The sequence below is a fragment of the Ictidomys tridecemlineatus genome, chromosome 6, assembly GCF_052094955.1.
Source record: "Ictidomys tridecemlineatus isolate mIctTri1 chromosome 6, mIctTri1.hap1, whole genome shotgun sequence".
In the NCBI taxonomy this organism is placed as follows: domain Eukaryota; kingdom Metazoa; phylum Chordata; class Mammalia; order Rodentia; family Sciuridae; genus Ictidomys; species Ictidomys tridecemlineatus.
The window spans coordinates 56,539,273-56,565,756 of record NC_135482.1 but is presented as its reverse complement, the minus strand read 5'-3'; the positions used below and the strand labels follow the sequence as shown (position 1 = coordinate 56,565,756).

The 26,484-nt window shown below is 40.2% G+C and overlaps 1 protein-coding gene and 1 long non-coding RNA gene across 2 annotated transcripts in view; one reads left to right on the top strand and one right to left on the bottom strand.

Annotated features, from left to right (window-relative positions):
• The window catches only part of LOC144378644 (uncharacterized), a 28,230-nt gene extending 4,365 nt beyond the window's left edge, over window positions 1-23,865 (top strand). The window contains exon 2 of the long non-coding RNA XR_013440560.1: window positions 18,222-23,865. This is a non-coding gene — a long non-coding RNA (uncharacterized LOC144378644). The remainder of the gene's footprint in view (window positions 1-18,221) is intronic.
• Sdr9c7 (short chain dehydrogenase/reductase family 9C member 7) overlaps window positions 23,585-26,484 on the bottom strand; it is a 23,268-nt gene continuing 20,368 nt past the window's right edge. The window contains exon 5 of the mRNA XM_005335650.4: window positions 23,585-25,255. Within this exon, the coding sequence (XP_005335707.1) occupies window positions 25,038-25,255 (218 nt within the window). The 3' untranslated portion in view covers window positions 23,585-25,037. The remainder of the gene's footprint in view (window positions 25,256-26,484) is intronic.

Below are 26,484 nucleotides of genomic sequence, written 5' to 3'. Positions count from 1 at the left end.
TCATACTGTTCCAGAGATTTTTGATATGTTGTATCTCTGTTCTCATTTGTTTTTAAGAATTTCTTCTTATCTCATTTCTTCTATGATACATTCCTTATTAAAAATAATATTGTTCAATCTCCATGTGTTTATGTGGCTTCTATAATATTTCTTGCTGTTGATTTCTAGTTTCATCCATTATAATCTGTTAGAATGCATGGGGTTAATCAATTTTTTTTTTTTATTTTTTTGCTAAGACTTACATTGTGACCTAGAATTAATCTATTTTGGAAAAGTTTCCATAAACTGCTGAAAATAAAGTGAATTCAGCTGTTTTTGGATGAAATATTCTGTAAATACCTGTTAGGTCTTTTTTATTTATAGTATATTCGGGTCAGAAATATATTTATTGGTTTTATGTTTGGATGAAGTATCTATTGATGAAAAGAGTGTGGCAATCACCCAGTATTACTGTATTGGGGTCTATCTGGGATTTAAAATCAAGAAGTAATTTTTTTAAGTATTGAAGGTGTTCCCGTATCCGCTGTCTGACAGGGTCACCGCGTGGGGGATGCTGCAGCAGGGCCGCACCATCTGGAAACTGGAACTATTAGGAATGTTAAAGTGTTTTGTTTATGATACTCATGATATGGATAATAGGGTATATGTCAATTAATAATAAAAGTACGTATTGCCTGAGATTGCAGGAAAATTCCCAGAATGAGACTAAAGATACAATTGCGACATGCCATGAAGTGCATTTCAATCTCTCTCAAGATACAAACAATAGCGTTATTCCTCAAGCCTAAACAACAAGAAATATTTATCCCAGGTTAACAATTTACACTAGCGTCCCCAACCCCATCTTAAAACCACAATCTGTACAACAGCCTAGCTACAGAAAAACAATTGCTGTACCAACAGTATAAGGACCACCTATGTAGCTTATGGTATCCCCTTTGAGGACAAGAGGCTAATAAAAATACATCCCCCTAACCAATAGACCCTCCTTTGCCTTACACAGTAACTTATGATGAAAATGGAAAACACATAGTTAATATAAATGACAAATGGGTTGAGTTAATATAAATGACAAATAGGTAAAGCCTGCCCTTTAGATAAAGATTTCAAAGACATAAGAATTGGCATGCTTTGACCAAGGATCAAGGAAATTCTTTAAGAAAGCAGCTAAGGGGCTGGGGATGTGGCTCAAGCGGTAGCGTGCTCGCCTGGCATGTGTGGGGCACTGGGTTCGATCCTCAGCACCATATAAAAATAAAATAAAGATCTAATTGGAAAGCTAAATAGTTACAAAAATTTTTAACAGTCCAAGACTCCAACAGAAGAAATATCAAAAATTGGTGTCTGGCTAAGCGCAGAGGTACATACCTATTATTAGGAGGTTGAGGCAGGAGGATTGCAAGTTCAAGACCAGAACTTAATAAGACCCTGACTCAAAATTGCATCCCTACCTCACTTTTGATTTTGAGACAGGGTCTCACTAAGTTGGTAAGGGCCTCCTTAAATTGTTAAGACTGGCTTTCACTGGTGATTCTCTACCTCAACCTCCTGAGTAACTGCTATTACAGTTAGTGACTCCTGGCTAACTGTAATATTTATGGGAGTTTAAAGGGGAAGAATAACCACTTCAGGTTGGTAAGATTAAAGAAATCTCATGTAGAAAATGGGACTTTAGGTCTTGAAGGATTCCCCATTTATTAAGTACTTATTACTTGTGAGGCATTTTCACATGTGGATTCTTTGTTGTTGTTGTAGATGAACACAATATCTTTATTTATTTATTTTTATGTGGTATTGAGGATTGAACCCAGTGCCTCACACGTGCGAGGCAGGCAATCTACCACTGAGCTATGAACATCTCTATGAAACTTGTATTCAAAAGGTAGCAGAATACAACAGTTACTAATAGGGCATTATATAAAATTGTGGATGTGTAACCGACGTGATTCTGCAATCTGCATTTGGGGTAAAAATTGGGAGTTCATAACCCACTTCAATCTAATGTATGAAACATGATATATCAAGAGCTTTGTAATGTTGTGAACAACCAATAAAAAAATAAATTAAAAAAAAGAAAAAGAAAAAAAAAGATGTGTTCACTGAAAACTAAAAAATAAAAATATTAAAAAAAGAAAGCAGCTAAATAGGTCATATAAAAAAGGAAATTACCTTGTAAATTAAAAATGGAATAATTTAAAATTAACATAGATATATTTTAGAGGCACTTCAGAGTAGTAGACTTTGAAATAATAGATTTTTACTACTTTAAGAGTGTTTTGGGGCTGGGGATGTGGCTCAAGCTGTAGCGTGCTCGCCTGGCATGCGTGCGGCCTGGGTTCGATCCTCAGCACCTCATACAAACAAAGATGTTGTGTCCGCTGAAAACTAAAAAATAAATATTAAAATTCTCTCTCTCTCTCTTTAAAAAAAAGAGTGTTTTACTGGGATTTTAGTTTAGAAGTAAGAAGCTTACTAAAAATCATAAGTATGCTTTAAAGTTAAAGGTTAATGAAATAATTATAGGTATGCTTTAAAGTTAGAAGGGAATAATAAGTCAGGAGTCAGCCGTCTAGTTGCGTCACCTAGTAACTAGTGATTAGGTAAAAACCTAAAAGCCTAATCATGATTTGACTAAGGTTACAGAAAAATATTTTCAGCAATGAACTCAATATCTCAGGTAATCAATGTATGTCAGAAAAGATTGTAACTCTTGAAAATTATGTAAATCAAAAAAGTTTTGGGCTTTGAAGCTATCCATTAACTACCTAAAAAAAACACCTGTAAAAAAGGTATAAAAATAAAGGTCCCTCCAGGAGCAGAAGAGATTTCTTCTGGATGCTGTTCCTAGCTTGCAACCTATTGTCCTGACTCTTATTCTTTTGCCGAAGCCACTCCTCCTTCACTGGAACCCCACTCCCCGCCCCCTACCGGGGCTGGACCTCCGCATTTATGTAATTAGGTGCACTGACATTTGGGGGATAAATATTTACTATCATTATATCTTCTTGTTGGATTATTTCTTTTAGTAGTATATAGGGCCTTCTTTGTCTCTTCTGGTTAATTATTGCTTGAAACATGCCTTGTCAGATATAAGAATAACTACTTCTGCTTGTTTTTGGCCTCTGTTTTCATGTAATATTTTTTTCTATCCTTTTACTTTTAGCCTGTGAGTGTTTGCCTATGAGAAGAGTCTCTTACAAACAGAATGTAATTGGATCTTGTTTTTAAATCCATTCTGCCAATCTATGTCTTTTATTGGGGAGTTGAGACCATTTATTTTCAGTGTTATTATAGATAGATATTAGTTTTTCCTGTCACTTTGATTTGTTTGTTACATTTAATTAAGTCTTGATTTTCATTTGGTTATTGCTCTTCCAATGAGCATAATCTATTAGGGATAGTTGGGGTTTGTTTTTGAGTTCTTCTGTGTATATATACCTTTAAATATTCTTTGTAGTGCTTGCTTAGTGGTCATGAATTATTTTAGTTTGTCCTTATCATGGAAAGTTTTTATTTATCTCTGATTCTGATAGATAACTTTATTGCATATAGCAATCTTAGCTGGCAATCCCACTCCCCTCCCCCACTCCTCACTTAGGAAAAAAATCCTTGACTTTAGGATCTGCTTTGAGAAGTCAGAAGTGAGCTTTATTGGTTTGCCTCTAAATGTGACATTTTTCTCTTGCAGCTTTTAAAACTTTCCACCTTATTTTATATGTTAGGAATTTTGATTATGATGCATCTTGGAGATGTTATTTTTTGATCTCTATTTGTGGTTCTGTATGACTTCTGTATGTGGATGTTCACCTCATTTCTAAGGTTGGGAATTTTTTCTACTGTTATTTAACAGAGGTCCTTAATGCCATTAGCCTGTATTTCCATGTTCTCCTTTGTCCCAATGACTTTCAGGTTTGGTCAGAAATATATTTGTTCCAGAGTTCTTATGTGTTCTGTTATGGTCTCCCTGCTTTATTGCATATTGAGGATTCAAGTTTATATATACTGTCTTCAAGGCCTGAAGTTCTGTCTTCAAGACCTCAAGTTCTAATTTCTATACAATCTAATCTGTTGGTGATATTTCAATGATTTTTAAATTTGATTCATTATGTCTTTAATTCCCAGGAGTTCTGATTGGTTTCTTTTCAGTATTTCTATTTCTTTATTGAAATGACCATTTATCTCCTGTATTTGCTCTCTTAATTCAATCCTTAGATCTTTTAGTTTATTGAACATTTTTTATTTATTAAAATTGTATTAGTTATAGTTGGACACAATACTTTTATTTTATCCATTTATTTTTATGTGGTGCTGAGTATCAAACCCAGTGTCTCACATGTGGTAGGCTAGATACAACCCCAGCCTCCTGAACATTTTTTCTGTTTGTTTTGGTATTGGGGATTGAACTTAGGGGCACTCAACTACTGAGCCACATGCCCAGCCCTATTTTGTATTTTATTTAGAGATAGGGTCTCACTGAATTTCTCAGCCCCTGAGGCTGGCTTTGAACTCTCAGTCCTCCTGCCTCAGCTTCCCTAGTTACTGGGATTATAGGCGTGCACCACTGTGCCCAACTGAACCTTCTAATAATCAGTTTTTTTCCTAGTCTTTTCTCTGGAATTTCATCCACTTCCATATCTGTGGGCTTTTTTTCTTGGGGGGCGGGTTGTGAATTTTGGAGCAAGATTTGCTTGCCTGTTTTCATGTTTCCTAAGGTCTTGGACTTATGGATCAGTTGAGATGGATTCCTCTTCTTTTAAGCATGTGTCCTTTCATATGTAATCATATTTTTTGTTCTAGGAACTTCTCTCTATTTTTGATGTATGAGCAGAAGTTCAAGAGTGGGACTTGAGGTCCCCCTCTAGTTGTTTCTCCTTGGAATATGGAGATTAGTTTTGAGTTTTCTCTCCTTTATTATATGTGTAGAGCATTATTGAGGCTCAGGTGGAGCTAGTTCATGTATGGAGTGAGGATCACTGTTGCTTGGCTGAGTGGTGAGAGTTGCTCAGCAGTAGGATCTCTTATTCTGTGAATTTGAAGTATCCCCATCATTTTCCTGGACATCTGCGTCTCAAAGGCCTCCTGAAAATACTTTTAGGGTGAGGAGTCTAACCTTCCACCAGCTTCACATATTCACCACAATGGATTTGAATTTCCCAGGATCAGACCCACAGTCCAGATGTGCCTGTCTGACCAGTTGCTTTCATCTTTCCACTTGTTTATAGGGGATGCCAGCAACAAAGGACACTCTCTTTTCTAAGTCTGGCCCACCCTAGACACAATTTTCTCTGCCCCTGTTTCAATCCTGCTGGTCTAGGCTCCCCTGGGCCCCACGATAGGCCACTGTTGGTTCAGACTGGTAGCTTCCTTTATGAGTTTCTAATCGCCCATCTCTGCTTGCTTCTGAGCAGCCATCTCAAAAGGGTTCCTCCTACAGTAGCAACTCTGATTCCCACTGGACTCTCTGCCGGTCAGTTGAGCAATTCTGGTTGCTTATCACTCAACACCTTCCCCTATCATCTCTGGGTCAATTAATATTAGTCTCCTTGTGTTTTCCACAGGCTCCCCCAAGCCAATTTTGTTCATCTCACTTTCTTTTCTCTCTGTGCTCTCCCTTCCCCCACAATGGGCTAGTGGCACTAAAGCTGCCACCACAATGGCCAGACAAGCTGGCACATCTCTAATATATTATTTCTTTTTTTATGTTCAAAGTTTCTGACTTTCTATGTTTTTATGATTGTTTTTCTGTCCAAAGTTGAATTTCCTTAGTCATCTGTCTCGCTGAGGATCACTACTCCCACTGCTTGAATCCTGTGCTGAGGAATTGCTGAGGAGTGTGCCTTTCCTCTCATTTGCCATTTTCCTCTTCGTCCTGTGATCCTGTTTTGATCATGTGTTTTAAATCTTTGATATGTGTGTGTGTGTGTGTGTGTGTGTTTACTGAGGATGGAACCCAGGGTACTTTAGCCATGGGTTATGTCTCTAGTCCTTTTTATTTTTTTATTCTGAGACAGAATCTTGCTAAGTTGCTGAAGGTCTAAGTTGCTGATGCTGATTTTGAACTTGCAAACCTCCTGCCTCAAATTCCCAAGTCTGTAGGATTTCAGGTGTGCACCACTATGCCTGGCAAAGCTTTTGATATTTGGTAAACTTCTCAAAAATCAAGGTTGTTTGGGTTACATTTGTATGAGTGTGTTGTAACATGTGTTCCAAAATTATATGAGATTCTTAGTTTAGTTATTATGTTGAATGGTTGTATCTCTAAGCTGATTTTTAGCAATGACAATTTTAAGTCTTATTACAATAAATTGCTTTATTCTTATTCTTTTTTCTGGAAGATTTTTATAAGCAATCATAATCCCAAAATGTTGTGTCTTCAGAAGGTTCATGAAAAGGATAAAGAGAACTGTGACTAGTACTGTTTCAGAAACAGTATGAATACAGGTTTCTGATAACTTTGAAATTATATAGCTTCCTCTGCATCCTGTGATCTTATTTTGATCGAGTGTTTTAAATCTTTGTTTATAATTCTTCTAGCTTCTTCTTCTTTTTCTTTTCTTTTCTTTTGTACTGGGGATTGAACTCAGAAGCACTTAAGCACTGAGCCACTTCCCCAGCCCTATTTTGTATTTTATTTATTTTTGAGAGAGAGAGAGAGAGAGAGAGAGAGAGAGAGAGAGAGAGAGAGAGAGAGAGAATTTTTTAATATTTATTTTTTAGTTTTCGGCGGACACAACATCTTTGTTTGTATGTGGTGCTGAGGATTGAACCTGGGTCGCACGCATGCCAGGCGAGCGCGCTGTCGCTTGAGCCACATCCTCAGCCCTTGTATTTTATTTAATGACAGGGTCTCACTGAGTTGCTCAGCACCTTGCTATTCCTGAGACTGTTTTTGAACTCACAATCTTCCTGCCTCAGCCTCTCAAGTCACTAGAATTACGGTGTGCACCATACTATTAGACTGTTCCAGCTTCTTAAAATGTACAGTACATAATTGTCATTTGCAGTCACCATACTATGCAGTAGCAAACCAGAACTTCTTCTTTTTCTTTTTTTTAATATTTAGTTTTTAGTTTTAAGTGGACACAACATCTTTTATTTTACATTTATGTGGTGCTGAGGATCGAACCCAGTGCCTCAAGCATGCTAGGTGAGCACTCTACCACTGATCCACAACCCCAGTCCCCAGAACTTCTTTCTTTTTAAGTTTTTAGTTACAGATGAACACAACACTTTTACTTTGTTTATTTATGTGGTGTTGAGAATTGAACCAGTGCTCCATGCATGTGAGGCAAGCGCTCTACCATTGAGACATGACCCCAGCCCAAGCCAGAACTTATGTTTCAAAAGAAAATTATAAGGCACCTGCAATCAAACTCTATCTTATTGTTTTGAGGTTTTATTATCTACCTGTAACCGGGGCTAGACCCTAATTCCTGTAGTTTCTAATATTTGCAATTTTATTCCACCCTCTGGCTTGGAATTGCTGAAGTTAAAATCAACCTTTCCTTATACCTTATAAGTCAAAGGTCGTCAAATTGATTCAGACTTCAGAGAAATCACCACAACCCTTTGTGTCCTTCATGCACCACTGAGAAAATTCACTGGAACACCTCATGCAAATTCTAAACCAGAAAAATCTGTCAGATTGATGCTAAAGATACTTAAAGCCCAAATCTAGAAATCTTCTCCACTGGCTGTCCTTCAGACTCAAAAATTGAGTTAATAGTTTGTTCCAATTATTGCTCTTTTCTTTATTTTTTCACCATAGAAATGCCTCTTATTTTTTTAGTTATAGATGGACACAATACCTTTATTTTGTTTATTTATTGTATGTGGGGCTGAGGCTTGAACTCAGTGCCTCACTTATACTGGGTGAGCACTCTACCACTGAGCCACAACCCCAGCCCAAAATGCCTCTTATTAAATACCTGATTGCTCAGATCCCACAGAGGCATAAACCTGGAAAAAGCCCATCTACAATACCACAGCTGCAATGCTATGTGGCATTTAACTGTGAAATTGCACTGGCCTAAGTCCAGGATTCAAAGACTGGTTGGGTGGCTTAGAAGACAATTCAAATACAGGACTGTGAAACTTCTTAGGGTATATATTTCAGACCAGAAAATGTTAAGGCTTGGAAAACGACACTCCAAAGTGAAGGCTTAAAATGCAAAATTTCTCCTCCCCTTCCTCCTATCCTCCTGTCCTTCATCCCATGTCCTTCCCCAAGGCAAGTCATAGGAACCAGAACCCTTTTATTCCAAAGCCAGGCATAAAACCTAAAAAATATTTATTCTGACTTTTCCCTGTCTTTCTGGTAAGCATTGGACATAAAGAAATGAAGGCTCTCATTCCAGAGAGGTCCTGCCCCATACACCAGGGTAAGAAATGCTGCAACCAAGGAACCAAAAAGAGTATGAACAGGCCTTGCCAGGTTTCCCCTTAGTTGACTCTTTCTCAAAGCACATTTTTACATGACTGTCCTGCTTCATGAAACCCAAGCCAAAAAATAGACAATTCACCCTGGAGCTTTGGGCTTGCTCTGAAGGCTCCTGGATCACCTAAAACTGTGATCCAATAAATTTGCTGTCTTCCTTTTGTTGATCTGTCATTTGTTATAGGTGTGTCAACCATGACCTTTGTGATGTACAAAGGATCACCTACTTTTATGCCCTGTAATGGCTGAGAGTAATTTGGTAATTCATTAAGAAGTTTTACCACATAAAATAAACACACTCATTAGACAAGTATCTTTATTTTCAGAAACATATCCTAAGGTAATAATAAAATAACCACGTAAACATATGACTACCTTGCAGTGCTCTGTATAATTGCTAAAACTTGGAAACAATCCACCCAACAAAGAGTAAATAAAATGTAGCACATTCACACAATGAAAGTAATGTGATCTAAATATGACTTGAAAGGTATAAATATATATTAAAGAGGAAAAATACTGAAATATATATTAAGGGAAAAAAGTATGAACACGATGACCCATTTTTAAAGATATACACATAAAAAGAGAAATACACATGTATGGTCACAAAAATATTAATAGTGGCTATCTGAGTGAGAGGATTATGTTCATTATTATTTCTTCTTCTTTTATTTTTTTACATGATCTTCCAAAGAGCATATATTAACTTATATAATAAGAAAAGAAGGGGCTGGGGCTGCCGCTAGGCGGCACAGTTCTTGCCTAGAATGTGTGAGGCACTGAGTTCGATCCTTAGCACCACATAAAAAATAAACAAATAAAATAAAGGCATCTACAACGGAAAAAAAATTTAAAAAAAGGAAAGAATCCATAAAAAAACCTCTGTGTGTGTGTTGCTTGTTTAACATGAGAAAAACAGAGGAGACCCTGAGATTTATTACATAGATGAGGTTTAATAAATTTATTAACAAATATTTCCTTTGAAAATTGCTCAGTTACAACATAAATGATATTCCTCTAAGGAGAAAATATGCCTGAAAATATGCTTTCTCTAAGGAGAAAAGATGCACCTTTTCTTCGGGAAGGAAATAGCTATGTAACATTCATTCAAACCACAACATTATTGAACCTCCTAACAGCAGAGCATTGTGCCATGGGCTAGGGATGCAGAAACAGAACAGTGTCCCTCCCCTCAAGGAGTACCAAGACAATGATGGATAATAAGCATGCAGATGTGGGAGGTGAGAGGACAGTCGCTGAACATGGGAGGGGCTCAGGGAAGGTTTCCTGGAGGAGGAGAGGCTTGAAGGAAGCCTTGAAAAAACATTATTTAATGGACAGGGTGGGAAGGACATTCCCCCTCACGCTTTCTCTCCCCTTCTGCAAATTTTTCTAGGGCAGGTTTCAGTCTTGAGGGCAGAGATGAATGGTGAGGTTGATGCTAACCTAAGCTGTGGGTTGTACTCGGGGATGTGGTCTTCTCCAGTTTCCCCAGGTTCTCATCTATGCCCTTTTTTAAAATGGGTGAACAGCACATTCGTGGATTCCTGAGCCACTTTGGTTTTAACTAGAACAAGAGGACTGCAGTGGTTTCACAATGTGCATATGTAAAACATTGAGTAGATACAAGTTAACTTGGAGTTTTAAATCCTGCTCCAGGGGCCAATTAAGAAAAAGGTCATATCTATAATGGGAAATTGGCTTAGAGAACAGAAGTAGAGAGAGAAATGTAAACAGTCAAGGAGATGAGGAATCAGTAATGGGACTAGCTGTGTTTATCCCAGGCTTAACAAGACTCCTGATTTGAGGTAAATGTGTTGCTGACATTATCTCACTTAATCCTCAAAATGATTCTGGGAGGCGAGATACAGTCACTCCCATCTTACCACTATAGCCTTGATGTCTAGGAAATGACAGTCTGAGAAGGAGATGTCATGAACCTTCATGAAACAGCATAAGTGGTGTTTGCTGCAGCATGAGCAATGGAATGCCCTGTGTAGAGGGACCAGCTTCCTAGACTAACCTTCCCATGATGAAAGTATAGAAGTTTTCCAGAGACAAAGGCCTAAAGACTAGCTTGACGCCTTTTCTATAAAATAGGGGAAAATATTTCATAAACATAAAAGTGACACATGTAGCCCAGGGCTTTGCATATAGAAAGGACACAATAAATGATTGTTTGTTTGTTTCTTATTTTATTGGAGTCTTTCAAAACCAGGACGGTAGAAACTCCCACTTTGAGAGAGTTAGTGAACTGCCACTTACTTTATAGTATTCTTCTCTTTTACTGTAGAATAGTGTCAAAAAGACACTATTCATAGGTTAGGATGGATTCACAGGTTGAAATAGGTCTGTGGTAAGCATTCCCTTACTCGTGTCTGTGTCAGTCATAAACAGCTCAATCAATCACATTGAATTTTCCTCAAGTGAAATGAAAACCAATCTGCCCTCCCCCACCATCCCCACCGTGCCACACCCGATGTGGGTCCATCTCACTTATGCAGGGTTTTGCCTAGTCGCAGTGAGACCAGCTGCTCTTCTAGGAGAGCTAGTTAGGAAGAGAAGAATGGACCATAACTTCGTAGAGGAGCAAGTGGGGGAAGATGAAAAAGCCGAGTGTCCCTTGTTATCTGTTCCTGGAGATAGATCTGATCTGCTTCACTCAATGATGTTTGTAAGTAGGCGCAATATACGGGGCACAACAGAAGTCTTGTTGAATCACACATAGGAGGCAGAGTAAGCCAGAGAGAGCTGCTGTGGCAGATTCAAGACCCCCAGCTCTATTCCAAAACTCTGCTCTGGCACTTTAGGTAGAATCTTTCTCACTTTAGTGAGGACCTCAGCTTGCCTTCTATTTGTACCACCCATTCAAGAATTATTTCTACTTCAGGGGGAAAATTGAAAAACAAACCTAATTCACTTTCTACTAGAGGAGGAAGGCAACTGGGATCTGACTTACCTGTCTGTCTTTAATCTGCTACTTACACTAAAAATAATAACAAGCAAACAGCAACAGAGCGTGGAGAGGTTAAGAAATCTGTCCAGCATCACCCACTTACTCAATGGTTGGCCAGGGACTAGAATTTCAGGGCTCTCTGGTCCTAGTCCTGTGAGGTTAATGAATCTCCTCTAGAGAAACCCAGTCAACTGGGTTGTTTTGTTTCTCAATCAACGGGTATAGGATTGTTTTTATTGCCACATGCATATCTTTCTAAACCCATGTGGCTCAAATAAAAATGGAATGAGCTGGCATTCCTGAAGATCATAGACCAGAATTACAAAGGTTGGGTGAGGCATGGAGGCAAGGTGGAGGAGGTGACCTAGAAGCAGGGTGAGTAGGTGAGAGGTTGAGTATTACCTGCCTGGGTTTGGGTATTTGTGACTGATGTGGAGTGTGGATCAGCTAGCTACCACCCGCTTCTGACTCATTCCTTAGTCTCGATTCAGACATTACCTCTTCCATGAACCCTTCTCTGATCCCCCAAGTCTAGATGAACTGTCCCTGCTGTATAGGAGTTCCTATAACAGCCCTTTTTTTCCCCTTTTATTTCTATTAGGACAGTTTTGAGGTTTTACTTCTGTTTTTGGTTAGAGGCAAGAGCAAAGAAAACAGCCCATTTCTCTCTCACCATATGCTTATCACACTTCGTTGAGTGCTCATTGACTTGTATCTACTCCATGGCACTGAAAGCTCCTCTAGGATGACCTTTCAAACTATGCAGTGACATGGTACCACCGATCAACACAAAAACATTACTGTAAAAGCCAGACATAAAGGAATGCACATAGTATGATTTTATTTATATAAAATTTCTAGAAAAGGCAACTCTATAGAGACAGAAAGCAGATCAGGGGTTGTCCAGGGGAACCAGGAGTGGAAGTGGAAATTGACTTCAAACAAGCCCAAAAGAACATTTTGGATGAAAAAAAAAATTACAACTGGATTATATGATAGTGGTACAATTGCATGACTTTAGAAAAAATTATCAAATTGGTCACTTACATAAAATTCAGTGAATGAATTTGATGGTATGGAAGTTAGACCTCAATGAAACTTAAAATAACAAACCAGCAAGGATCTATTACCTATGAAGGAAGAAATCCAAAGATTCAGAACTGATGGTGGGAGATGTCTCCAAACTCTCCTCATTCCTCTGAGCAGGCATGTTTAGAAGAGGATTCCTAGGATTAAAATTCAATCCACTCTTAGAGAAATCCCAAGTATTTGGCCTATAGGTTCAGAAACACAACCGTTAAACCTAACACCAACAAAGCTGCTACTGTTGATGATCCCTCCAAAGGCCTGACTTACTCTGTGTGGCAGAGACACCAGTTGTCCCACATACACATTTCTCCCCTTTCAGATAATGGAATTTCTAACTGAATGCATGGCTGCTCAGATATAGAGCCTATTTTAGCCTTTCTCACAGCAAGGTATGACAATATGACTAAGTTTTAGTGTGTGTAAGTACACATGTGTGTAAGTACATGTATGATGTGCAAAACATCCACATTGTGCCCCTAAAGGGCAGAGGCCTGTCCTCTCTCTCCCCATTCCTGTTTTCTGGAGCCATTTTGGATGATAGGATGGTGGAGCAAAAAGACACAAGGAGTCTGGGACCCCTGACAAATAATGGACAGGAGATATCATCTCATTCCAGGTTTTTCCATGAGGAGAAAAGAAGTGTCTGTTGTGTGTAACCACTGTTAGTTTTGGTGCCTGTGATGTGCATTTGAAATGAAATCTTATAAGAAGAGTGCAATCTACTGAGATGAGTTTATCAGTTCAGAGGACATTGGGTGTGGGCAGTTGTTTCCAGTAACCATTCAGAAAGGAAGAAAGGATGGAAGGAAGAAAGGAGAGTGGGAGAGAAGGAGGAGGTAAGGAAGAAGAATGATATTTGTATTCAGTCCTCATATCTAGAACATTTTTCTTCTGAACAAGAGAGAGCCCAGCGTGAACCCAAAGGTGACTGTTATTGGCAAACCTTTCTTTCCTCTTGTAAAGTTCAGAAGTTAAACTTCTATGTGCCAGGAACTATTAAAACTATTCTGCCAGTGGGGTGTGTGTGGGAGGCAGGGGGGTGCTCTTTGAACTCCTGGTTCTAGTTCTGAGTCCATAGCTTAGGAAAAGTCCCTGTGAAGGGACTGTGAACAGCTGGGCACAGTGACACCCACCTGTTAGTCCCAGCTACTCAGGAGACTGAGGCAGAAGTATCAGGAGTTCAAAGCCAACAACTGAGCAAGACCCCATCTTCAACAACAACAACAACAACAACACAATGAAAAAGAAAGAAATAAAAAAGAAGAGAAGAAAGGGCTGGGGATGTAGCTCAGTATAGAGCACTTGGGAGTTCAATCCCTAGTACCACAAACAAACAAACAAACAAATAAATAGAGGCTGTGGACAATTATAGCACAGGTCACTGCAGGATTCAGAAGATGACCAAGAATCTGGCTGGAAAGGAAAGCAAGAAAGTCTTTTAGAGAAAGAAAATGAAAAAGGCAGGATATTATTCTGAAATTAGTTTGCCCCAAATTATGCCTGTGTTGGAGAAGGAAAATCAAATAAACAGAGAGAGATCATGGTGAGTGGCTCCTGGGACCAGACAAACCCCTCTTCGGTGAAAACACAGTGAAAAACTGAAAAAGTAATTGGAAGATCAGGATCCACCCACTCCTACAGGTTTGTGAGGGGAAACATTTGCAGGGACCAAATAGGCAGAAAAACCCCTTATATTAGGAACAAGGATCCAGAAGGACACCTTCAAATTCTCAGATGAGATTCTCATCTAAAACAAAGCCATAGAAAAGGATCATAAATATGAAGAAGGAGCTGGCCAAATATGCCCCCTCTAAGTGGTGGTACAGCAAACTGAGACCTCCTACTGGCACTTGGGTGGACTGCTGAAGGGATAGACACTGTGGAAGACACTTGTGCCTCCAAGGCTTTGAAGAGGATCAGACTGCTGCTGCCTTTGATTTATTAGAAAATATGTGAATACATCAAATATTAGAAATAAAATTTATAGTAAGAATTTTCCGCATTTCTATTCCTCAGGAAAAATACTATTAGTGGGCTGAGGATATGGCTCAAGCGGTAGCGCACTCGCCTGGCATGTGTGCGGCCCGGGGTTCGATCCTCAGCACCACATACCAACATGTTGTGTCCACCAAAAACTGAAAAATTAAATATTAAAAATTCTCTCTCTCTCTCTCTTTAAAAAAAAAGAAAAAGAAAAATACTATTAGTGGTTAATTTGGTGTTATATAATCTTTTAGCTTTATAAATATTTTAATACATTATATTACAAATATAGAAACATTTATTCAATATATAATACCATAAAATACTTTCACCATATGTATACATGTATATTATATATATATTTACATATGCTGTTATGTATATGTTTTTTTTAATTTTTATTTATTTATTTTAAAAATACTTTTTTAGTGGTCAATGAACCTTTATTTTATTTTTTTATATGCAGTGCTGAGAATTGAACCCAGTGCTTCACACATACTAGACAGGCAAGCACTCTACCACTGAGCTACAACCCCAGGCATATTTTATTTTTGAACTTATTATTTTTTAATTAAAATTTTATCATATAACCTACTTTTTTCATATTGCAGATGTAGATGACTATGGGAGGCCAACCTTACGGGTGACTGAGTTACACTCCCCAGCTGGGTGCTGAGGTACTCAGTCACAGAAATGGTTGTGTCTTGCTACAGCCCCATGGGTGAAGCTATGCTCACCTGTTCCTTTGTAATATAACCCCTTGCCCTGTTTAGGGTAGAATCTTCCATGGAAGTGCCTTGTGTGTGTCCCCTTCTCTTACTGTGCCCTTGGGTGTGGCCTACCCAGGTGTCAGTCAACCTGCTGACAGTGGACATCATGAAGACAGACTCAGCCCCCTGAAACCTGACCCCTTGCCTCATTTGAATAGCTTCTCCTCAATAAAAGAGGTCAGCACGTGCTCTCTCTCTCTCTCTCTCTCTTTCTGCAGACCCTTAAGGTCAGAGGAGCCGTCACAGCGACCCCAAAGAAAAAGGTATTTGTGTCTCTTGTGTGGTTATTTCGTGCAGCCCAGTTAGCCCAGTTTAACTAGAGTGACCCCTGAGCCTTTTAGTCGCAAGAACAGAAACCTGGCAGATGACATTTATTTTGCTGGCCTAAAATATCATTCACATAATTATCTACTTCTCTTTCTGGGGAATTCAGTTAGCATGTGGTCAAACAACTGATTAAGGAACAGGCCTCTGTCCTAATCAAGGCTGATATTAGAACCCTCGATCATGGGCTAGAGTCAATGATTGAACTGTCACTTTCCATGTTTTGTTTTTTTTTTTTTTCCAATGCTGGGATTGAACCCAATGCCTTGTGCATGCTAGTCTAAAACTCTACTGCTGAGCTACATCCCCAGCCCACTTTTCATGTATTTTTTAAACTTTCCTCCCAAAAGAGCAAGTCTAGACTCCAGACTTCATAAAGCTGTGAGATGTGAAGCTGGGAACTGCTATGGCTTGAATATGGTTTGTCCTCTCTGAAACTCATGTTGAATTTAATCCCCATTATGAGACATTAAGAGGCAGGACCTTTAAGAGGTAATTAGGGAATCTGCCCTGGTGAATGGATTGATCCATTCTTGTGACTAATGGGTGAATAGGTTATCCTCAGAGTGGACCTGCTATTAAATCCACTTTGGCTAGCCTCTTGCCATGTGATGCCCTGTGCCATCTGAGGACTCTGCCAGCAAGAAGTCCATCATGGGGTGCAGCCCCTCGACCTTGGACCAGAACTGTGAGCACAAATAAATCTATTTTCTATATAACTTATCCAAAACAATCTCTTCTTTATAACATCCCATCTGCGGTACCATGTTGTTAGCAACAGAAAATAGACTAAGAAAGTGTCCAAGAACATGTGTCAGCATGAAGAGGAAACCAGTCTCAGAGAGGTTAAGTTGTGGGCAGGAGCTAAAGCCTTCTCTAGTATACTCTTTTCTACTGAAAATGTCCTGCTCCTCTTTTGTACTAAACACCCCATCCCAGCAATGCTCCTCTCCAGCCTCCATAGGAATATACTTTTCACCCCTGATTGGGTCGCTGCCATCAGCATGCAACATGCTATTATGTCTCCCGCCCTCAAAATCCTTCTCTTCCAGCTACTGCCCCATTTCTCTGTTCTTCATCAGAGCAAGATGCCTTGAAGGAGCTATTTACACTCAGTCTCCAATTCTCCTCCCACCCTTTGTGGTCATGACTTTCTGAGAAGGGTAACCAAGAGAGAAGGGGACAGGGAATGAAGATGATCTAATTATAGGAAAAGCCAAGATATAGGGTCTAGGCTGAGCAGAATGGACCCTGGGAAGGTGGGGGTACCTTAGAAGGCTCCAAAGGCATGACACCCCAAAGGGCGTGGGGATGGGTATAAGGAAGCAGAACAGGCAAGGAAAGGAAGGCAGGAAAGAGGGTACTTTGGGACGAACCTCCTAATCAGTGGTGGTGCCAATGGGCCACTTGTGGAGCATATGTCCCCTCATAATCCACATCAGTGCCCTCTAAGCCACCCTCAGCCAGCATAAAAGAAGAACCAAATAATTATATCATAACATTATGTAGCATTTCCTATGGGTCATGCCCTAGTCTATGTACTTGGCTCATATTAATTTATTGAATCTTTTCAACAATCCTATGAAACAGATAATATTATTATCTCTACTTTGCATATAAGGCACAAAGAGGTTAAATAATTTGCCCAAGGTCACACAGGAAAAGGCAGAGGGAGATTTAAACCCAGGAAGGCTGGTTCCACATCTGCAGTTTTTAACTTTTGAAAGGCAAACACAGCTTGCTCTGCAAAAGCAGCCCCAGCACAAGTGTTAAATTCTCCAGCTCCCACCTAACTGCCTCTCATGGGTCCCTTCTATGACAGAAGTCTAGAGCCACCACCACTGGGCATCTGCAGCTCCTTGCCAACACTTCCTTCCTCTTCTAATTCTCGTTCAGAATCTGCTAGATGCTTTTCAGTGGACTGAGAAGAAATAAGGTGGATTCAGGATGGACAAAGGAAATTTGGGAATGATCAAGAAAGCAATCCCTTCTCTACGTAGCATAGAAGACAAAACACTAATTCTCTAGCTAGCACTGTGTGTCCCCAGCTCCCTTATCTGGCTCCAGCCCTCCTTCATGAAGTTTTTTATATGTGTAATATCATGTATGCTTCACCGTAGCCCTTTGGGAAAGACGTTGTTATTCCACTTTACTAGGAAAGGTACTGAATCATGAGGAATGAGGTGACTTGCCCAAGGTCACACAAAGGGGAACTACATTTTATCACAGGTATTTGAACTCCAACTCCCATTTCCCATTGCACCAACATATTCCAGAGCTATGAACAGAGACCTGGAATGCGGGTGGCAAGACCTACTCAAAAATTCTCAGATGATCTGGGATGAAATAAAATTTCTTTCAACAGGACATGGGGTGATATATATATATAAATTTTATAAAATTGTGCTGTGCTACACAGAGGTTACTTATTACTGAATAATTTGTACTTATATAAGGCATACACCTGGGCTGGAATTGTGGCTCAGTGGTAGAGCACTTGACTGGCATGTGTGAGACCCTGGGTTCAATCCTCAGCACCACATATTAAAAAAAAAATCCATTGACAACTAAAAAAAATTTTTTTTTTTAAAGAGAGAGTGAGAGAGAGGGGGGGATAGAGAGAGAGAATTTTTTTTAATATTTATTTATTTTTTCTTAGGTCTCGGCAGACACAACATCTTTGTTTGTATGTGGTGCTGAGGATCGAAACCGGGCCGCACGCACGCCAGGTGAGCGCGCTACCGCTTGAGCCACATCCCCAGCCCCTAAAAAAAATTTTAAAAAAAGGCATACAGCTACATACCACAGAGTACAACTAAGTAGAATTAGCCGCTGTCTTGGATGCAGATCTGTGTTCCTCGCATCAAAGAGAAGAACTAGGGAATTTTTTTTTTTAATTTTATAGTGTCCTTCTCTTATTTGGAAAGTTGGTGTCATTCATCTTGGGGACCAGTACTTTGAATAAGAGGGGACTCAGATTAAGTGAAAAAGATCTAAATCATATTTCTGTCCCACTTGTGTTCCCCCACCCGCTGGATGGCTGCAGCAAGACTGTCTTGATGATATCAAAGGTCACTTCTCTGGCCCCTCAGCTGCTCTGCCCCACCAGATATGCAGCCAGTACCCTCATACCTCACCTGTCCAGCTGTCTGGTCAGCAGCTTCCCAAAGGCCAAGTCACATCTCATGATTAAATCACTCGCCTCGAGTGACTCACCCATTGTCTATCTCTTATAATACAGAAGGAAGTAGATCTCCACCCAAGGGCTTCTTCTCCTTCAGTAGAAGGACAAATTTAGATTTTGTCTTTCCTTTCCCAGCAAAATAGAGAGGAGTTGGCATTTCCCTTATTATATTCAAAGCCCTCTGAGATGACTCAAAGATTAAGTCTCAATTGTGCCTTCGAAAATTGTTTACTTGCAGTTCATTTTCAACACCTAGTTGAACCATGTCCTTGAGTATTAAAACTACACATGCACAAGTTTTTTTCAGTCCTTACCCCATCCGCTCAACGTCAGAAATTCCAAAACAAACATTTTGTTTGTTGTTCTGAGTTTGACATTGACATTCTTGGTACCTGTTTGGGAGCAGAGTCACCATGTACACTGTCCTACAAAGCAGGCTGCCAGGAGAGTCTCCTCCCAACACAGGCTCCACTCCCTCCTCCCTCCTCCTTTCACTTTTTTTTTGGGGGGGGGAGATTCACTAAAGACTGAGGAACTTCCTGGAGTTCAGAAGGAAAGCAAGCATGTCCCACAGGTAAAGAGGAGAACCCCAGAGCACAGAGACTCCCCTATTTTCACAAAGAAAGAGCTGGAAGAGGAAGCCAAGCCAGGAAGATTAGGGGAGGTTTCAGACAGTTCATGGAAATAGAAGCAAGCCTTTTTCTGGTCTCAACTGCTGACTAGAAAACTATGTTGCAAAGGCTGGTGTGCAGAGATATCCTGGGATGAAATAAAGCAATGATGTGGTCAAAGAATAGGATTCTAGAACTTGAGGAACTTGTTCTGCTAGTCACTTATCAGGTATATAATACTTCTTCTCTGGGCCTCTATTTCTTCCTCATTAAAACCCACCTTTCTGGATTGTTGTGACGATTAAAGTGCTTAGTACAGTGTCTGGCATGCAGTGAGCACTAGGCAAGTGTTTGCTATTGTAGAGTGTGCTGAACCACACACCCTGCAGGGTGGAGTCCTAACTGCCACCTATTGGCTGTGTAATCTTGTGAATATTACTTCACCTCTCTGAGCCTTGGGTTTCCTCCTCTATGAAATAAACTCAAGTCCTAAGACTTGATGCAGAGATTAAATAAAATTAAATGGGATAATTGTCACATCCACAACCCAGATGTGCAAGAGCAGTTGTGGAGAGGGCAAAGAAAATGCTTCAAAATGACATGTGAGACTTGTGATTTATTAGGGAAAGCTTACAAGAGATCAGTGACAGCTCCAAGAAGAGTTTAGTGGCAACAGGCTGACAGTGGGCACCTCTGTTTTTTGTCTAGAGGCAGCCTGCTAGACTTTCTACAGAGCCCTCTCTGTACCTGTGCCCACTCAGAGTGGGATTTTATGTGTTAGGCTACAGAAGCAATGACATCATCAGCATTAGCTTGCCTAGTTTGCTTGTCTGACCAGTATCCCAGGACCATCTGTTCTGGTGCACATGCAAGAAATTTCTTTCTACAGATAACACTAACTTGCCCCAATTCCCAGTGTGTATAAGATAGCTGGTGTCCTTTAAGATATTATGTGTCTGGACTTTCCAGCCCAGGCTTGCTCTCATTACTCTCTTAACTTGGCTAGGTTTTTGGGGAAAGAAAGGGGATATTCAGGGACATAGTGTTTTACCATCCCCCTTTTCTCTGAGGATGATACAATAATGTATGGAATACTAAATAGTGCTTGAGACTCAGTTGATGTCCATTATATGCTAATTATTATTATTATTTCTATTATTTTGTTGTTATGTGTTTCTCATTAACTCTAAACTTGCCCTCTGTGCTCCTCCAGGGTAGTTTATTCCAATTCATCCCCCAGCAAAAGTGACTTTTTTTTTTTTAAAGGAAAACAGACTCAAAATATATGTGTAGTGGCATCAAGCATGTCAGTGGTGGTCTAAAGCCAGGGTAAGAAAGAGGGAGATTAACCACAAATGGGCACAAAGGAACTTTCTGTGATGAGAGAAGTTGTGTATATTTTGACTTGTGGTGGTGGTAAGCATCTTCATATGTCAAGACCTATCAAACTGTACACTTAATCGGATGCATTTGTTTTTATGTAAATTTCCCTTAATATTGTTATTTGGGGGGGGAAGGTAAGGGGCTCAGTGATAGAGTGCTTGCCTGGCATTTGCAAGGTCCTGGGTTTTGTCCTCAGCAATGCTAATAAAAATAAGAATGAGAAGGTAAGAAGAAAAGGTAACCAGCCTTCCTGATCATCTACTCTGCATTTCCTGTTTTCCATGGCACTTACCAGAACTTATCAGTATATACAATTATTTCATTCATTTCTTTACATGTATTGCCCAATTCTTCTCTCCACTAAAATATGAACTTTTGGGGGACAAGGTCTCTGTCTTATCCACCAGTATAACTCCAGAATCTCTAGATCCATGCCTGGCATATAAAAGGAACCCAATAATTCTTATTGACAGGCTGATTCAAGTCCATCAATAGTTATTTCTCCAAATTCAATGCTGATTTCACCCATTCTCATCATTCCCACTTTCACCCAGAGCACCATAGCCTCTTGCTTGGTTATGCAATCACCTCCTTGTAATTGTGGGTCTTGTTGATTCCGCCAGTGTCCTCTCAACGCAGTCTCTCCAGAGCCCCCATGATACTCCTTGTAAAATTAAACCAGATTACCTTACTTCCCTGCTTTTGTAATGATTAAGAAGCTGAATGAGTGAACAAGAAAAAGAAAGGCAATTTAAATCTCTATGAAAATTTAAGAGCTACAATACAACAAAGGTCATAATCCTAATAAATAAAATAAAAATGTAACATTGGAGCAGATATGAATCTCAGTCCACAAATTCCAAAAATATCTCAACTATTAATAATGAATTGGATGGGTGGCCCTCAGACCAAAATAATAATAATAATTCTACCTGCACAGGTTACAACTTAGTAACTGCTGTCCCAGTCTGTGTGTCTCTTCTATCTGGTGAATCTATGCTGCCCTCCTGTCAAGCCTGATGGTACACACGAATCTGCTCTGAGGTCATCCAGGGTCTCGTCTGCCTAAACACACAATGCACCTGTTGTTCCTTGAGTCCTGCCACCCTTCTAAGTGCTTTCAGAAAGTGAACGCCAGTCCCTTAAGCTTTGGAAACTCCAAAACACCCTCTTCTCTCATTAGCCAAAGTGAATTTCCTTGACATAGAGGAAGGGCCCTACTTCTCCGAGACATTGTACGTACCCTCAAGAAACACCACCTTTTATTTCATTCTCCAAACTCTGTAATTTCTTTAAAAACATATTAGGGTTAGGGGAAACTAAAGCTGGAGAAAGGGCAGGAAATTTATGTGTACTATCCTGTCAAACATGTCACCCTCAGTGAAGTATCAAATTGGCTACCTATTTGGGTGGGAAAATGGGAAATTAAAAAAAAAAAGTGGGAGAGTGTATAAAAAAACAAAGAGTAGACTGGGGTTGTAGCTCAGAGGTAGAGCGCTTGCCTAGCATGTGTGAGGCATGGGGTTCAATCCTCACCACCACATAAAAATAAATAAATTAAAATAGAGGTATAAAAATAAAATAACATTATTTTTTTTTTAAAAAAAGGAGCAATGGAAAAATGTAAATTAGTTTTTCAGAAAACTACCTAGCCAAAGTTTCTCCCTAGTAAAACCTTTGTTGCAGATGTTGACTTTTTTTTCAACCCTCTCAATAGCATAGAAGTCTGAGTTTTACATTTTCCTGGGTAGTTAGCATTGTGACTGACTCCCCAACCTTTCCATTCTTTTTTTTAAAATTAATTTATTTTACAGTAGAATGCATTTTGACACAGTGTACACAAATAGAGCACAACTTCTTATTCCTCTGTCTGTGCATGGTGCAGAGTTAGACCAGTAGTGTAGTCATCCAAGTAAACAGGATAATAATGTCTGTCTCATTCTATTCTCCTTCCCATCCCCACTGCCCCATCCTTCCCCTCACTCCCCTCTACACAACCCTAAATTCCTTCATTCTTCCCTGTCCCTCCACCCCACTATGGATCAACATCTACTTATCAGAGAAAACATCTGGCCTTTGTTTTTTGGGGATTGACTTATTGCACTTCGCATGATATTCTCTAGTTCCATCCATTTACCTGCAAATGCCATAATTTCAGTCTTCTTTAAAGTTGAATAATATTCCATTGTGTATATGTATCCATTCATCTGTTGAGGGGTACCTAGGTTGGTTCCATAGTTTAGCTATTGTGAATTGAGTTGCTGTTAACATTGATGTGGCTGCGACACTGTACCAACATTTTTATTCTGTTCCATGATTAATCTAAGCAATTCATGGCAACTTACTCCACATCAGTTATTGGTTCACAGATGGACAAGCCTGAGCCACTTTGGGCCAGTGGGATTCAAGGAGAGCCTTGATGAGGGCTCTGGGAAGGCCAGTTGCTCCATCTTGAATGCCATGGAAAAGCAAATGCGTTCTTCCCTGTAAGTTGAGGATGAGAAAGCACAGAGTTCCCATTGCCACTGGTAGTCAGTCACAGCAATGAAGGATGAAACCGGAACTGTGAGAGGCAAAGAAACAGAAAGAGCCCACCACCTCAATGCCATCATTCAGCCACTGGGTCCTGTCCTCACGCTCTATTGTTTAAGCCAGTTGAGTTGGCTTTTCTGCTACGTGTTGCTCAGTGCATTCCACCTGATTCCAAATTTGGTGCCAGGAACAGAAGGATTGTGAATAATAGAGAGGAGCGGGTTGCATGGTGATCTCCCAAAGATGTGTCTACATACTAATCTCTGGAACCCATGATTATTACCCCTTATTTGGAAACAGAGTCTTTGCAGATATAATTAAGTCACACTTTATTATTTTCAAGTTCAGTCAGATGTTGAAGAGACACAAGTTGAAGACTTTTTAAAAATAAAATATCACATTTGACCTTTATTATCTGACCATTCATCAAATTCAGAAAAGGCTTTTCAACACACCTTCATATGACTCAGCAGTTAAAGGCTTTTTAAAAAAATTTAGTTCCATTACTTATTTGATGATGATGCTAATTTCAGAGATTGATTCTATTGTAACAAAAAATAAAAATAAATAAATCCCTGAACTGGGAATCTGAATCTGAGTTTTATCTCTGTCTTAGCACTAAGTTAGGGACTTGGGAAATCATTTCCCCGTCTGAGCACTAGTTACCTTCCTAAGGAACCACCACTGCCTCCCAAGTGTCTCAGAATCATCTAGGTCCTTGCTATAGATATATTTCTTTTTTTATTTTTATTTTTTTTAGTTCTCTGCAGACACAAGGTCTTTGTTTGTATGTGGTGCTGAGGATCGAACCCGGGCCGCACGCATGCCAGGCGAGCGCGCCACCGCTTGAGCCACATCCCCAGCCCTACAGATATATTTCTGAGCCCTTTCCTGAGTCTTCTGGATCATATTTTCTGACATTGGAGCCCAGGAATAATTGGGTAATTATCATGTACAACTAAGTTTGTACAGCACAATGATCCCCAGGGTCCCTATAAATATTTGTTTTCTGATTTCTATACTTTCTCTCACTTTCTGGTCTCTGCTACAAGACATCATGCTGAAACAAAACACAAAATAGACAATAAAAAACCAAGACCATGATTTCATCATTTTCATAGCCCCCTCCCCAGCATCTTCACATACCAGTGCCTGGTATGTAGTAGGAACTCAATAAATATTTGAAGAATTAATCAACGGCTATTAAATACATGAATGTTATTTCATGTGTATCCCAATCACCTACCAATAGAGAAATTTAGAGAAAGAAAAACTATTTTAAACTTTTATAGGATATACTTCCACACTTCCTGGCTGCCCTACTGCACCCATCAGTAATGGGTTATGTGGATAAGGCTAGCACAGAGTCAGAGACCACAGGAAGGTGGCCGAGATTCCCCCACGGGTTAGATTATCCCATGGTATTTCCCGGAGGCGGTGACGGTTTGTGATTCAGCAGGAGCCAGTTTTTCCCTGCTTGATTTTTTCAGATCTAGAAAAACTTGTCTCCTGCCTGGGTGATGCATACCCTTGAGGTCATGCTGTAGATCTCTAAAGGCCACCTCAAGTGTCTGGGGCCCCCAGTGATTGGGAAGAGGCAGTCATCTTCTGTTGGAAGTCACTGGTAGATTTGCTAGCAGTGAGTGTCAACCTAGCAAGGTGTCCATAGTGGATGATTCCCCCAGGATGTCTGATATCACCGCCTGTGACTTCACAGTCCTTTATCCCACCCCCTCCTTTAGGCCACCTTCTGAGCCTCCCCAGCTCAAACACTGTCTGCTGGCCTTGGAAAGTGCCGGCTCAGGATGAAATCTGTCACAGAGGTGGGAAACTTAGCCAGGGGGAGGTAGAGGAGTTTGGCATCCAGGCCGGGGTTGTAGCGGACGCGGGGGCTCCGGGAAACGATGGCGTGCTCCATGCTGTTGGTGACATCCTTGATTCTTGGCTCTGCCAGCTGCATCATGTTTTTCAACTTGTTGGTATCTGTTTGAGGGGTGGGGGGTGGCAATGAAAGGTTCTGTTATTCTTCATGAAAGATGAAAGTTTCTGTTATTTTTCTGAATTCTGTTCAAGCTCCCTTTCCATCAGATCCCTGGCCTAACATTTCAGGCAGGTTTTCACACACACATTTATAAGATCATTACAATTCCTCTTATTTGTGTTCCTCAATTTCACAGTTGTGCATTGAATTCTAGTGACTGCAATGAGAAGAGCTGTGCCAGTTCTTTATATGACGGTGCCACTTAGAGCTTAAACTTTCATTATCTGTAAAACAGGGATAATGCTACCTGCCTTGGAGAATAGCAAAGATGATTGATTAGTAGCAGGCTACGTGATCGGGTAGTGGGATTCCTAGGCTTTTTTCATTTTTTTTTCTTCACTTTCTAGAGTTTCCATATTTTCTACAAAAGCATGCAGGGGGGAAAAATGTTGTTAAAAATAGTAAACCAGCTGGGCAAGGTGGACAGTGGGAGGTGATACGAAGCACATCCTTCCATTGTCCTCTCAAATATTTATTAGCTCTTATTTTGTATGGACACCTGCTGGGCATGGAGTGGAAAGGGAGACACAAGTTCCCATCTAGCCCATCACTCTCCTAGATGGTGGGGAAGAACATGGGCTTTGGATCTGGACACCTGGGGAAAAGTTTTTCTTCCTGAGAGAATTAAGCAAGAGAGTTTATAAAAGAGCAAGGTCCAAACTTTGGCATTTCGGCCACAACAGTTGAACTTCTGACCCCTATTCTTTGCTAGGGACAGGTCCTAGTCTTCATATAGACTCCCCAAGAAGTAGGGGATGGGGCTAAAATGGGAATTTTGGGGGAGGGTATTAGGGATTGAACTCAGGGGCACTCAACCATCAAGCCACATCCCCAGCCCTATTTTGCATTTTATTTAGAGAGGGGGTCCCCCTGAGTTGCTTAGTGTCTTGCTTTTGCTAAGGCTGGCTTGTGAACTTGCTATTCTCCTGCTTCAGCCACCTGAGCCTATGGAATTACAGGTGTCCATCACTGGGCCCTACTAAAATGGAAATTTTTGATGTCCTCCCCAGCAGAGTTCGGAAGAGAAAAGACATTAGGTCCTTGGCTATCCCCAGCAGCAGCAGTGGTAACCACGCCTGGTTGAGGCTCAGCTTCAGGCCTGTTAGCACAAGAACTGTGATCTCTATTTCTGTGCTTGCCCCTGTGATTCTAAGCATCACTTCTTTGGGAA